The following is a 16,204-nucleotide window of genomic DNA, read 5'->3' on the forward strand; positions in this document are numbered from 1 at the left end:
TATACAATGTATAAAGGGTTCTGAATTATAAAGAGTTATCAATTAAAATAATTTTAATAAACAAGAATATTTGTTCTGTCCACTTACCTACATTCCACATATAGGCTTGTGATCTTGCAGTGACATTTTATTCTAAGCATCTGAACACAGGGAGGACATTCCCCAGGATGACACGGCAAAACACATGGATGAGGACAGCCCGCTGGCCGTGATTTAGAGCACCCTTCTTCACACTGAAGGCATTCTGGGCCAGCCTGATAAATAGCAAGGAAAGAAATCACCTAAGTACAGATATCTAACATTTATATATATCAAAATTATAAAATTTACATATCTTATTAAAAGTAAGTACTTCTGCAGCTCTTAGAAATAGTTAATAAAATGATGCATGCTTTCATGTATTTTAAAAATATTCAAAATGAAGAACAGCAAGATTATCAATATGACCACTATTCACAAAGATTTTTATATCTACAAACCTCATTAAACCAAACTTCCTCACCTTTAAAATGAACTTGATTAACTCTATTAAAAATGTAAATTACTTCTTAAAGAATAGTCAGTGGCAGAAAAAATAATAGAGTAAAACATTATCAATTCATTTTCACCCAACAAGCATAATCACCATCAAACTAAAGAAACCAATACACCTTTAACACATAAATAAAAATTCTCAAAGTAGTTAATGTTCTGAAGACAGTCTTCTCATCTCACCAAAGAGAAAAACACATAGAGAAAAAAAAGAATGAGCAGCAGTTTATTTTTTCATGTACTGTTCAATAAGCCAAAACTAAATTATATTTAGTACAAATAAATCTACCTCAAATGTAACTTAATAAATCACCTCTCTGCCATAACAACTTAATTTAAATAGTATCTATCTACCAAAGAAGTCTAAAGATTTTTATTGCAGGATATTGTTTATTTTCACGTCATACATTAAAGATATAGATATGGATATTAAGTCTTCAAGGTTAAACATTTTTATTACCATACCTAAGTACAGTCCTGATTACAAGAGTTATGTCAATAAAACTCTAAGCTATTTTTGACATGTAGAATTAAAAAGAAAAAAGGTTTCAAATTATGAAAATTCTTTTATAAATAATTTCTATTTTTTTATTTTAAAAAGTATATTCGTTTATTCCACAAGTAGTTATTCAGCATTTATATGCCAGGCATTGTTCCACACACTGAGAATATGCAAGATGGGAATAATCCCTGGCCTAAGGAACTGTCATTTAAGTGGGAAAGGTAAAGAACATAAGAGAACATCTTTATAGATAATCTGAAAAAAATAAAGCAGGATAAGAGAGAGTGATGCAACAAGAAGAAAGAAGCCTTCTGAAAATGTTCAGATTTGAACAGAAACTGAGTTAAACAAGGGAGAGAGCCATAAGAATGTAGAGTTTCAGAGAAAAGGACTGATAAGTGCAAAAGCTCTGAAGTAAGAACAAATTTGGAATGCTCAGGAAATAGCAAGGAGAGATGCAAAAGAGAGCAAGCAAGAGAATGAGTGAAGAGGTGAGAAAGGTACTCAGAAGTTAGATCATCATAAAGCCTTACAGGCCATTGTTTAGGCCTTTGGGTTTTATTCTCAGAGTGACTGAAAACTGCTAAAGGGTTTTGAGTGGGCAGATGATATCCGACTTACATTTTAAAAAGATGAATCTGGCTGATGTAATATAACAAAAGTGGAAATAGAAAGGTGGCTGGGAAAATACTGTAGAAATCTAGGTAAGAGGTGATGGTGACTTGGAGGCAGAGGTTATGAGAAATGATCAGATTCAGGATCTATTTTAAAGAAAAACCTAACAAGACTTGCTGTGAGACAATGACAATGAAGAAAAAAATCAAGCAATGGTCCTATGTCTTTGATCTGCACAACTGGGTTAAAATAGCAATACAACTTTCAGAAATAGAAAAGATTGGGAGGATGACAGGCAATGAATCACAAAATTTCGAAACATAACCAAAGATAACACACATAGTCTATTTCATTTTTTCTTTCTGGCCATGTGGTACATCTGCAATAATCTCCATTTAAATAATATGAATAGAAGAGCACACAGGGCTGGTAGTTAAGACATCAGGGATACTACTTTCTGAATTGCTACCCTCTTGTATGATCATGGACAAGTCATTTGACAAGCTTTAGTTTCTCTATCTGCAAAACAAGAATTATACTGATGATATGAGCCTCTTTCCAGCTATGAGAAAACAACAACAAAAAAAACACTGAATCTATATTTGCTAAGCTATCTTCCTGGATCACTTCCAATGCCAGGTTCTATCTTCAAGGAGAGATGACCTAGGAAATATAGCAAGTTTAGCTGTTTTAACCTAAGCAGCAATATTGGAATTATCCACAATAATTCCTCAATCAGTCATATTAGCTTTTAAAATGAGCTTTTTCTGATTCATCCAACTTTCTGGAAATCCAGGGGGAGAGCAATTAATTCTAAGTAATGTGATGATGACAAGGAAAGCAAAATAAACATTTGAGTTATTAAAAGAAATTAGAAAACTAATTTTGATAAGTGAATCTTTTTTGCTCGTTACTGAAATATATCTGAGATTGTATAAAGGTGTTCAACATGTAAATTTGATACATTTATATATTGTAATATGACTGTCATAGCAATAATTACCACCTCTATCACATTATAGAATTATCCTTTCTTTTCGGTGGTTGGAATAATTAAGTTCTAGTCTTTTAGCAAGTTTAAAAACTATAATAAAATTCTGTTTTTAAAAAAGCAATGAGAATGCCTGGGGAAAAAATGGCGTAGATGATAGAGGCTTTGTTCATCCCTCTTGGGACCAAATCAAAGTTGTGACAGAAACAGAGCAGACAGCAAGCAAAGTCACCTGGGATCTAGATGAACAGAACTACAACTAGGGAGAGAAATAAGAAATCACACTGCAACAGCAAAAGGTAGGAGGAGGCGAAGAAGCAAGGCTGCCTGGTCCAGAGCAGGTGAGTGGGACAGAGGTTGTGGCAGCAGCAGCTGAAGATGCCTCTTAAAGGGACCGTGTCCACAAGCGGACTTTCCAGGTGACAGACTTGCTCGCTCTGAGCACCGGTGTCAAGCTAGCTGCTCAGGGGGCACCCTTAGAGGGGGACACTGAGTTGTCGGAGTAAAGGCCAGAGGAGAGGCTTACTCCTCGGCAGAAGTGCTGGCGGTATCCGTAGTTCCTCTGTTGAGCCCTCCCCCTCCCAATGTGTGCACACAGCACTGCCATAGCTGAGACATCATCAAACTGGATAACAGAGGTCACTCTGCCCAGAGAATTCCCTGAAACCACGCCTCCCTGAACTCATGGCCCCATCCAAGCCACATCCAGGTATGTCCTTGGCGAGTCAGGTGCTCCTTGCTGAGCCAGTTCCAAGAACTCACACTGAAGGCAGCTGGCCTCAGTTTCTGGTATGGTTTCTTGAGGCAACTATAAGCACAGCATCTGTGGATTGCTTACTGAATCTTAACAGGTGGCCCAGAAGGGGCAGAGGCTGGGGCTAAAGTTGGCTTGCAGCTGAACCGCTCTCAGGACTGTGCCACTGGACACCTACTACACAAAGCCACGCTAATAAGACCAGGAGACTTAGGAGCTTTACTTAGTACATAGAAACAGACATGGAAAGGCAACCAAAATGGGAAGACAAAGAAGCAGAAACAATATGAGAGAACAGAACAGAGATCCGGATATAATGAAGTCAAATAATCTAACAGATGCAGAATTCAAAACCCTGGTTATAAAGATGCTCAATGAACTTAGGTGAAGTGTAAATGAACTCAGTGAGAACTTCAACAAGGAGACAAAAAACATAAAAATGGAATGGAAATTATAAAAGGGAACCAGTCAGAAATGAAGAACACATGGGGAAGCCAAGGACGCTCAATCAGAATGGCAAGAAAAAGCTAAGACAATAATAATAATTTAAGGAGCATATGGGTCAAAATTAAATCTAAAAATATCCATGTCGTGAGGGTACCTGAAGGACAAGAAGTTGAAGAGCTATTTGAAGACATACTGATAGAAAACATCCCTCACCTGGTGAAGGAAAAAGACATACAACCCCAGGAAGCTCAGAGAGTCCAAAAAAGATGAACCCAAAGAGGCCACACCAAGACACATCATAATTAAAATGCCAAAGGTTAAATACAAAGAGAGAATCTTAAAAGCAGCAAGAGAAAAGCAGTTGGTTCCCTATAAGGGAGCACCCATAAGAGTGGCAGCTGATTTCTCAAAAGAAACTATGCAGGACAGAAGGGCTTGGCACAAAATATTCACTGTGATGAAAACCCAGGATTTACAACCAAGAATACTTTATCCAGCAAAGCTATCATTTAAGGTCGAAGGACAGAGAAAGAGCTTCCCAGACAAAAATAAGCATAAAGAGCTTCCCAAACAAAAATAAGCTAAAGAAATTTATCAACACCAAGCTAGTATTACAGGAAATGTTGGAAGGACTTCTTTAAAAAGAAAGAACATGTATCAAAAACAGGCATAAAGAATGGTAATAACTACATTCCTATCAACAAGTACCTCAAATAGAAAAGAATTAAATGCTCCAATCAAAAGATAGAGTGGCTGAATAGATAAGAAAACAAAAGACTCCTACACATGCTGCCTACAAAAGACTCACTCCAGATTAAAAGACACACACAGACTAAAAGGAAGGGGATGGAAAAAGATATTGCCTTGATGGACCTAGGGGGTATTGCGCTGAAAGAAATGAGTCAGATAGAGAAAGACATATATCACGTGATTTCACATACATCTAGAATTTAAAGAACAAAATAAACAACAACAACAATGAAAACGGAAATAAACTCATAGATACAGAGAATATTTTGAGGGCTACTAGATGGGAGAGAAGTTGGGAGGACGGTGAAAAAGAGCAAAGGGATTAAAACTACAAATGGATAGTTACAAAATAGACATGGAGATATAAAGTGTAGAATAAGGAAAATAGTTAACAATGTTGTAATAAATATGTAAAGGGGAGGTGGGGTACTAGATTTAGTGGGGGTGATCATTTTGTGACTTATATCGATCTCTAATCACTATGCTGCACAACTAAAACTAATATTGTATGCCAACTATAATTTTTAAAAACTCATTGTATTGTACAATATAAATACAAGCAACTAATTGTCTATTACAATAAATCCAGGAACCATCCCCAGAAAAAAAATCAATGAAACATGACACATCACACATATTACCTTTAGCGGTATTCTCAAACATTTTTGAGCGTTATCAATCACTTGGGAATCTTGGTAAAATGCTGAGGTGGGGCCTAATATTTTGCATTTCTAAGATTCCAGATGATACCAATGCTGCTGGTTTGCGGACAATACCAAGTGGTAAGAGTTTATAACAAACATAATTACATAGAAATATATGTACTTATGATTATGTATGCATATATAAATTTTTTATTTACTTTTGGTGACAGATTTTCTCCAAAGAAAAACACTATCCTCATTACTCTATTTCTTCTTCCAGTCACGAAAAAAATATTTGATCCCATGTTAGCCTGAAAAACATACCATTTCCACTGCCATCAGCCTCACACCTCTCTTCTGTAAACCACAGTTCCACTCACTATAGCCAATGAATAGACAACAGGAATATTTGTTGATAGGTAGCAATCAGAGCCACTGCACATAAGAATAACCCTGATAGGACTACAAGAGCTTTGACTCCAGTCAATCAATAAATACTTATTAAATATCTGCTATGCTGAAGGCTCTGCGTTACAACTCAAGGCAGAAACTGCATTAAAACTTCCAGAGGCATTTGGGTTAAGAGATATAAACTAGTAGCCTTTCTCCAATGGGTGTCAATTGAGCTGTTATGGTAAAGAATTAATTTTTTTAATTTCTGAATTATTTTGTTTTCAATATATACATTAGAGTGATTGCAAAGTTATCCCCCAAATAATATAATTTTTACTCACTTGTCTTTCTTGAGTGAATGATAGGAATGGACATGTAGCTAAATTGAGAAAAACTGCACATAACTTATAACCCATATTTTGCCACATCTACTACCCAGGTGAGAAGCAATGATGGGATAAGCAAAGAGAATTCTCCAATCATTGTCAAATCAGCTCCTAAAATTAGTTTTTTCTGATTCATTTGATGTTCTGAAATTTTAGGAAAGCTATATAGCAGCTTTAACTAGTCAAAGTGGCTTTGAATCATTATAATTAGAAAAATGAAGTTAAATTTTCAATGATACAATTCATATTAATAATTTAAACATTTGTGTCTACAGCCATGCCACCCTGAAGTCCGATCCCGTCTGATCTCAGAAGCTAAGCAGGGTCGGGCCTGGTTAGTACTTGGATGGGAGACCACCTAGGAAGACCAGGTGCTATAGGCTTAAAAAATAAAAAAATAAGGGATTGTAAGCTGACAAGGTCCTTGCAATCTGTGAGGTCAACCAAGGGTTGCCTCGACTAAAAAAATTTTTTTAAAAAATAATAAATTTAATGTTACTTAATAATTAGAAACTTGAAATTTTTGTCTTATTCCTCATTAGGTACCCTAACTATTATTATGATTCCCTATAGAATGGAAGTCTAAGAAAAAACTTGAATTATTTTTAAAATGAAATTTAATATTATTTAAAAGTTGATTAGTTACATTTGTTTTTCCTTATAAAATGGCAATTTTACAATCTTTGAATAGCTGATGTCTAAAATGCTTTTATTAAATTTCACACACACATACATACCCCACATCTGTGATGCTTTTTACTTCCAACAAAAGACTGGGAATTTACCAAAATGGTGAACGTCATCTATCATATGTATCAGGTTTAAAAAACAGCTGCGAGCAAATGCTCTAGACTAAATTCAGAGATATATAAGCATATATACATCCAACTTAAGAACTTTACCTTGTTTTTGCCAGTAGAGGTATCAATTTCAGTTACTTTGTGGCATTCCTTCATACATGTATGATTCTGACAATCTAAGGTTCGTCCACAAAGTCTCTTACAAGAGTAGGGTCCTGCAGCATGGCACGGTAGTAGACTCGTCTTAAAAAAAAAAAAAAGAAAATCAGCACAACATACAAACACATACCTGGACACACACACCCATACACACACACACACACACACACACACACACACACACACACACCCGCCCCCCTTCTGGACCCATGTTTCCAAAACAACTCTGTTACCATCTGAGAACAATTTCACAAAGCTCTAACGCATTTTCACTAATAACAGTTACTATCAAAACCAAAGTAACCTATCAAAAAAATCCAAAAAATGAATACCAAAAAGGAAAATATTCTATTTCTAAAAGTCAATACAATGATTCTGTAGTAAATGCATATTCATAAACTAATTCTCAAAAAAAAGCACTGTATATTTTTTAAATTAGTAGTCAAGCTCTTGTCTTTTTAATACTGAAGTAATACTCTGACTTCATCATTGCTAATAATCCTAGTATAGAAGAGGTATAGATTATAAGTTTTACTTAAAATTTATGTCTATAACTCACCTCATGTTTCCCAAGACATTGCCTATAAGAAAAAAATGAAATGAAAACATTATAAATTCTTCAAAAAGAATACCTAAAGCAAAGATGCTAACTCTACTAATTTGTTTTTTAAGAATAAAAAATAAACACATATGGAAATAATATGTGACTACAGAAAGGATACAGAATACAAAGTTAATATACCAGCAATGAACAACTGGAATTAAAAACATGAAACATGCCACAATTTGTATTAGCACACACAAAAAAATGAAATACTTAGGAGTATATTTAACAACTATATACAAGATCCATATGAGAAAAATTATAAGACACTCATGAAAGAAATCAATATCTAAATAAACTGAGAGATATTCCATGTTCACTGATAGGAAGGTGCAATACTGTTAAGATGTCACTGCTTCCCAACTTGATTTTGATTCAATATAATGCCAATCAAAATCCTAACAAATTATTTTGTGGACATCAAACTGATTCTAAGATCTATATGGAAAGACAAAAAAACAGAATAGCCAACCCAGTATTAAGAAGAACGAAATCAGAAGACTCATACTACCCAACTTCGAGACTTACTAAAAAACTACAGAGATCAAGATAGTGTGGTATTTGGTGAAAGAACAAATAGATCAATGGAACAGAACAAAAAGCCCAGAAATAAACCCACACATCTAGGTCAAAGAAGAAAGGAATTGAATGGTGAAAGGATAGTCTTGTCAACAAATGGTTGGTGCTGGAAGTGACATCCACACAGAAAAAATCCAGATGGACCTTATACCTTCCACAATAGTTAACTCAAAATGGATCACAGACTTAAATGTGAAATGCGAAACTGTAAACAGGAGAAATCTAGGTGACTTTGGGTTTGGTGATGATTTTTTAGATACAATACTAAAAGCATGATCCATGAAAGAAAATTAAGTTGGACTTCATTAAACCAAAAACATCTCTGTGAAGAACACTCAAATGAAATAGTATTAAATGAAAACACTTAAATGAAAGACAAGCCACAGACGAAGAGAAAATATTTGGAAAATATGTGTCTGGTAAAGGACTTGTATCCAAAACATAAAATAAAATAAAATAAAAAACTCAAACTCAACAAGAAAGCAAACAACCCAATTAAAAAATAAGCAAGATTTGAAAAGAAGACACTTCAGCAAAGAAGACCTACAGATGGCAAATAAGCATATGAAAAGATGCTCAACATCAGATGTCATCAGAAGACTGCCAATTAAAACAAAAAGATATCACTATATATCTATTAGAATGGCTAAAATCCAAAAACACTGACAATAGCAGATGCTGGCAAGAATGTAGAAAACAGGAACTCTAATTCGTTGCTGGTGAGAACACAAAATGGTACAGCCACTTTGTTAGGCAGTTTGGCAGTGTCTTACAGAGCTCAACAGGCTTTCCATATGATCCGGCAATTGCACTCCTAAATATTTACGTAATGAGTTGACAACTTATGTTCACAAAAAAACCTGCACATGAATGTCCACAGTAGCTTTATTCATAATTCTCAAAACTTGGAAATGACCTTCAATAGGTTAATGGATAAACAAACTGTGGTACATCCACACAATAGAACATTAATCAGTGAGAAAAAGATGAGCTCTTAAGCCATGAAAAGGCGTGGAAGAAACTTAAACACATACTTCTAAGTGAAAGAAGCCAGTCTCACAAGGCTATATACTGTATGATTCCAACGATCTGACATTCTGGAAAAAGCAAAACTATAAAGACAGTAAAAAGATCAGTGGTTGCACAAGGGTTTGAGGAGGGAGGGAAGCAAAGGATGAACAGGTATAAAATAGTGCATTTTTAGGTCACTGAAACTAAATAAACTAATTCTCAAAAAAAAAGCACTGTATATTTTTTAAATTAGTAGTCAAGCTCTTGACTACTTGTATGTTAAATAATCTTTCCACGAAACAGATTAAGGAATTCAAATGATATGTCAATTTTAGTGCCTATGAATCAAAACATCAATGTCTCGTCTTCTGTTTCCCCTAAAGAAAAAATTTAGGCCACTAAATTTTTATAATCACTAATAACTTAAACTAGTAAGAAATACTATAGACAACTTGTTCCCTCATGACCTACAAGTCCTTCATAAAAGAACAGTCTCGAATAATTACTAATTGAGTACATACGTAAGAACCTCTGTGTTAATTACACCTCCCCCTCCACTAAATCTACAGAATAAAATCACCCTGTTTATAAACATATCTCCCAACAACACTTTGCCTCCCAACTTGACTGCATACAAACCAATATATAAAAATATATGCTATTTAAACTACAGGAAAGTTGTGGAATAACAGAGCAAGAGTAGGAACTTTTAGAAGAAAACAAAAACCCTCTCTTTAAACGACCAATATACAAAACATACCAATATCTGATTTGGAACTTTAGTTATAGACAATAGCCCCTTTTCTAATTTTATGTTGCTTTCTAATTCTATGCTTCCCCTATATTCCATAACCTCTACTGAAAGTATGAATCATTCCAGATTCCCTATTATCTTAGGTTTGACTCCTTAAAACTCAGTCCAGGCCATTGGCTGAACTATTCAGAAGACTATTTCCTTTCATTTCCAATGTTTCCCTCAAACACCCTCCCTTCAAGTTCACCTCACCTAAAACCTGGTTTTCCTTTGTCCTCAAGTTGCTTACAGACTGGCATAGGAATCAGTCAAGAAAACTAACAGATGATGATCTCTTGGATGTATTATTGTTATTGTAAGCATAAGTTGCTATGGAAGCTAAGAAGGGCATCAAACTCCAGTTGGTGGAAAAGACTAAAAAGATATCTAGAAAAGTTTGTAAGCAATAGGAAAAAAATTTATGGAAAAGAATGAAGCTGAAGACAAAAAACTAGTTTATAGGCTAGGCCTAAAATGATGAATAGAACAAAGAAAATGGGAAAAAGTGACATAACATGCACTTTGAACTATGTCAAAAGGTTTGTTTTTTTTTTTTAAGTTAAAATCTAATACTTGCATAGGAATAGGAACTTGACATGGAGGACAAGGTAATGCAGTCTGAATAAATGCAGGCTCAGAAGGCTGTTCCCAAGGACCTGTAGGCTGGTGCTACAAGTAAAATACACAACAAGTTTAAGTCAGAGGGATAATATCAAATGGCCATCATAAGAACCTAAGAAAATAGTTCCATGTATCCTTCAAGCAGGTTAAACTTTTAAAGTAATCAACAAACTGTGCTTACTGAAATACTCTGTTCCATCTGTAGTCTATCAGATTGTTCCCCTCCAAACACATATTAAAAAAAGAGGCAGAATGCAGTTTTTAAATGGCAGAACAAAAACAGTATAGTCTTCTTCACTCCTCATAAACCAAAAGGAGAATGAGAAACAGAATTATAAACTCCAACTTCCACCAGTAGAACGTAATCTCTATTATTTTATCCACTGTTGTCTCCCCAGGACCTAAAAGAATGCTTGACATACAGTTACGGACTCAATAAATATTGGTTGAAAATGTGACTGAATCTTTGAGGACATCAGGAGGTATCTATAACCCTAAATTGTATATGTGAAGGAAGACTGCCAAATTTATCTACATTTTGATTATAACATGACTGTCATACTGTATTTGCAAACATTTCTTTATTGGTTTCTCTCTTTTTCTATACTGTAAGCTCCTTGAGACAAAAGGCCAAGTCTTATTTACCTTGAACCCCAGCTTCTATCACAGTGATTAACACCTATTAAGTACTTACTCATTGCTTGTTGAATGACTAAGTAAAATTAAGAAAATATGACCCACAGCAATGCACTATCTCTTAATAATATTATTCCCTTACCCTGCCAGTTTGCTTTATTAATGCTTGATCATGACATGGAGCAGGACACAAGTGACCACATTTCTCCAAAACTTTTTGGCAAGGTTGATGACATGGAGGACAAGAGCCAAAGTGACAGCGATGTTTTTCTTGACTTGTATGATGGCAAGTTGGTGGTCGACTAAATCATAAAGTACAATTTTTAAATTACTTTTGATCATTGAAGAATCATATCTAAAGTGTAATTATCTGTTTATATATTTTCTGATTCCATATAGAATGAGCATACTGTGAATATCAACATTTTAAAACATTAAAGCAAAATTGAAAGTACTAACAATATTAAAAGTCAATATGAATTTAAATTTGTAAGACACAAATGTAAGTTTGTGCAAAGTTTCATACTAACCTGCATTGCTCTTTGCACTTGGGTGGTCTTGTGGTACGTTCTCGGCCACAGGGTACTGTCACCTTTGTACTACCACAGTTGCACTTCACATCTACAGTTTCTGGGCAGGGATAGCAACTACCTGAAAAAAAGTCTGAAACTTAAAAAGAAATTTGCTTTACTACCCAAATGCCCACCAACAGTAGAATCAATAAGTTTAGTATATTTGTACAATGGGATACTCTACAATGAGAATGAAGAAATGACAATACATGAATGAACCTCACACACATAACATTGGGCAAAAGAAGCCAGACACAAAGAGTATACAGCACATGATTCCATTTACATAAAGTAAACAAGAAAAGCTAATCTATAATGTTCAAAATCAGGATGACAGTTACAAAGGATACAAGAAGGGTTTTGGAAATGCTGGTAACGTTCTGTTTAATGATCTGAGTTCTAGTTACACCATTATGTTCAGTTTGTAAAAATTCTTCAAACTGTACACTTATGATTTGTATACTTTTCTGTATCTATACTTGTGCTTCAATAAAAAGTTTTAGAATTTTCTTTAAAATTTGCTAAGTGTTCTATTTCTAAATAACGAATTTAACACATTACTCATGTAAAACTACACAAGCAAAATAGATCTGAGTTTTTGGGAACTCTAATATTAACAATAACCTCTTTGACTTATTTTCATACATACTTCTATTCAAGCACATTATTTTTAGATAAATTCCCTAGTAAGAGTAACTTATCTCGTTAGGTTATTAACAAGTACCATCAACTTTCTATTACTGATGCTTTATAAAAGACTAAATTCTAAACCCTCATTTTAGGCTATAATTCCAAATATTTTTCATCTAAACATTTCAAAAGGAAAAGTTATTTGGGTTTCAGCTTTTTACCTTCTTTTGTTATGGATTGGTGGAAATACACAAAAACAAAATGAAAGAAACCTTTTTAAACAGGATATAAAGTTCTGCCCAAGGCTCTGACATCATCTTAAGGGCTTTCTTCTCCCTCTAGTTTTCCCAATCAAGTACTCCATCAGAAATGAAATAATAAGGGAATTGGTCTTCAACTAAGCAGTGAATATCTCGAGTGCTTGCTGCCTAGATGTCAGGACCAAGCAAACTACTGAATAGCAATTAACTGATAAGAAACAGATTAACTGATGAGCCTAGTTAAAGCCTCTAAAAGTTCAAAATAGTTCCTTAAAATAAACAGTAGAATTTTGATTCAAATAATGAACAGAGAAAAAGGAAATAAAAGTAAAAATTACCATAGGTCAAAAATATACATATATTGTACAAATTATCAAATTTATACTTTAGTGTTTTGATAAGTAAAGAATAATCCAGTGAAGTATTATCCTAATGGCAATGCAAGCCAAGTTATCCTGACTCACATGATTAAATTTTATTTTGAGTTTAAAAGAATAATTAGATGTCACATTTTTTAAAGTTAATACTGACATTTGTCCATTCTCATTTAGCATAGTATATCAATTTCCACACTTAACAATGATAAATTCTATTTGTCTTCGGCAATTCAAAGAGGAACTTATCAAATATAACCTTTTTATCACTCTAAACGGCACTATCACTTATCCTTTTTGAAAATTAAATCTTAAGAACAATAAGGGGTAATTTCTCTGAACAGTCTTCCTACTGATAACAGAATTTGTTACAGATACCTGTATAACATAACAGATAAATTAAAATAGCTTCAGGGATAATATATTTTAAATGAAAAAGCAGCATACCAAATGTAACTATATATATAGAGAGAGAGAGGCCAGTGGATCAATAGCCAACATGGGTATTAATTAGTTCAGTAATTCCAGAACTGGAAAAACAGATGACCTTGAACTTAAAAGAACTATAAATCAAACTTTCATATATTCACAATACAAACATGTAGTTAGCATCCTCTCTCTGAGTTAAAGTATCATTTTGATTAAGAAGGTTTCTAGAATGATAGAAAATGGTATGAAATAATGATTCTATATACCTTACATAATGTAGATTAAACAAATGGTGACAGTTACACAACGGTGTCTTCTATATACTTTCCATTAAGGTAAATTTTGTTAGGAGCTAATAATTCCCTTTTTTAAAAAGCACTTTGACAAATAAAAAAAAATTGAACCCGGATCTCATCAAACCTCTAGATCCCACTAACAATTTCTAGGAAATTCAGAGGAAAATGTCAAATAATACCACAGAGATGTATTTTGCAAAATCCAGCCTCTGTGAAACTAAATAAAGCACCTCGTTTCTTAAACAAATAAGCAACAAAGAAAAACAAATAAGAGATGGAGGAAATTATAAATTAACAGGCTTTAGAGACGCTGACCAATTACAACATGTCAATCTTCATAGGGTTTTGACTCATACATACTAAAGTATAAAATGAACATATTTATGAGAAAACAAGAAATCTGAACACCAGATATTTGCTGATATTAAGAAATATATTAACTATTTTTAGCTTAAGAATCCATCTTCTAGAGATGAATACTGAAGTATTTATGGGATTTGCTTCAAAATAATATGGGGATGTGCTTTCAACATCTCTCCACTAAGTATGATTCTTGCTCTAGCTTTTTTGTAGACATTTTATATCAGGTTAATGACACTCCCTTCTATTTCTAGTTAAGTTTTCATCATCTATGGTTGTTGAATTTTATCAACTTTTTTAGACATTTACTAAATTAATCTCGTATCTCCTTTAATCTGTTAACGTGATGAATCACATTATTAGATTTACTAATGTTAAACCAACCACACATTATCAGAATAAACACAACTTGGTTATGATAGATTAAGGTTTGGGATAGCTAACAGTACTGGATAGCTGGATCTGAATAGCTAAAATCTTTTAATTTTACAAACATGTTCATGAGTTAGACAGGCCTACAATTTTCTCTTACTTTACTTTTAAGATGATATAATGAGTGGGGGCACATTCCCATTTTACAAATACTCTCAAATAGTTTATGAGGAGACTGAACTTATGTATATCTTAAATGTTTATTCTTTAAAAATAATGTATAAATATCAACGAGGCCTGATGTTTTCTTAAGAAAATTTTAAACTACTGATCCAATTTCTTTAATGGTCATACAACTAAGTCAGGTTTTCTACTTAAAGGCCAGTGTTTTAACAACAGTCTGTCTATAAGACCCTATACACATTTTCCTTTCCTTGGTCATCCTTTTCTTTATCCCACCATCTCTCTGACCTCATCTCCTACCTACTTTGGTCCCCTTGTGGTTCCTTCAAATGCTGACTCAGGGCCTTTGCAATTGCTGCTTTCTTGCCTGGAACAATACCCTACCCATTTCCACATGGCTTGATCAGGTCTTATCTCAAATGTCATCTTTTCAGAGTCCTTTCCTGATCACTATATATAAAACAGTACATACCGACTCCACTATCACCATTTTAATTTTACTCTAATTTCCTTTCTATACTTGGCACTATCCGATATTCTATATTAATTGGATTATTTATTTGTATTCTAACTAGGGAGAGTAAAAAAATAAGTTCTCTAAGAGTAGACACTTTGTCAATATTGGTCACTCATGTAATCCCAGTGCCTGGTACTTAGTAGATACTCAAAAATACTTACTGAATAAATTAATGATTAACTTTAGAATGATAATGAAATTTAAATTTTATGGGTCAAAGATGTAATGTTACTATAAAAGAAATAAAATCCTTTAGTAATGATGAGAACCGAAAAACTAGTTCTAAACTTCATAATTCAAAGATACTGAAAAATCAGAGAACATCCATAGGAAAATGGATATGGGATTAATGGAATCTGTCACTTTTCCTAATGGGGAGATAATGTAGTATAACGAAAATATCATTAAAGTTTGGGTTCACATCCTGACCCTGCCACTAGATCTATGATCTTGGGCAAATAGTCTCTCTTTACCTCTTTCTTTATTATATTAAACAGTAGTGCCATATAAGTTGCAATATTTCTGAGTGGATTAAGACAGTAACTAAGATATCTAGCATGCATGTAATCACAAAGGAAGATAACGAAAACAAAATAATAGTTTGTCTCAGGTCATAAAGCCATGATGAGGCAGTCTGGACTTGAACCAGGATCTCTTGCCCTAAGTCTATGCTCTTTCAATTACCTTATACAACCTTTTAGTAGATTCCATTTCACACCAACATATTTCAAATGGGTAAAGTTAACTCAGTTTTCAACATCTAATAACTTAGGCACCCCTTTCGGGGGGTCAGCAAGATCTCACATACAAGGAATAGTTTTCCAGAAGCTATATGACAAATGATACTACAACAGATTGAATGCAGAAGCAGATGTGTAATTCCAGCTATCTCCTATTAAGCTAGATAGTAAAGACGTCTGTAAAAATGTGAACAATACCATTCTAAATATTTTTCACAAAAGAAAAACTGTTACTGTATTAGATGTAATGGGTTT

General features: G+C 33.8%; 1 protein-coding gene and 1 pseudogene across 3 annotated transcripts in view; one reads left to right on the forward strand and one right to left on the reverse strand.

Moving 5' to 3' along the window:
- The window catches only part of NFXL1 (nuclear transcription factor, X-box binding like 1), a 53,602-nt gene that overhangs the window by 13,923 nt on the left and 23,475 nt on the right, over positions 1 to 16,204 (reverse strand). For all 3 annotated transcript variants that reach the window (XM_011362812.2, XM_011362815.2, XM_011362814.2), the window contains 6 exons: positions 11,747 to 11,867; positions 11,359 to 11,518; positions 10,537 to 10,628; positions 7,532 to 7,553; positions 6,916 to 7,056; positions 88 to 254 (listed from right to left, as the gene is read on the reverse strand). In XM_011362812.2, the coding sequence (XP_011361114.1) occupies positions 88 to 254; positions 6,916 to 7,056; positions 7,532 to 7,553; positions 10,537 to 10,628; positions 11,359 to 11,518; positions 11,747 to 11,867 (703 nt within the window). The remainder of the gene's footprint in view (positions 1 to 87; positions 255 to 6,915; positions 7,057 to 7,531; positions 7,554 to 10,536; positions 10,629 to 11,358; positions 11,519 to 11,746; positions 11,868 to 16,204) is intronic.
- LOC111741533 lies at positions 6,281 to 6,396 on the forward strand (annotated as a pseudogene).

The sequence above is a fragment of the Pteropus vampyrus genome, unplaced genomic scaffold, assembly GCF_000151845.1.
Source record: "Pteropus vampyrus isolate Shadow unplaced genomic scaffold, Pvam_2.0 Scaffold79, whole genome shotgun sequence".
Classification (NCBI taxonomy): Eukaryota; Metazoa; Chordata; class Mammalia; order Chiroptera; family Pteropodidae; genus Pteropus; species Pteropus vampyrus.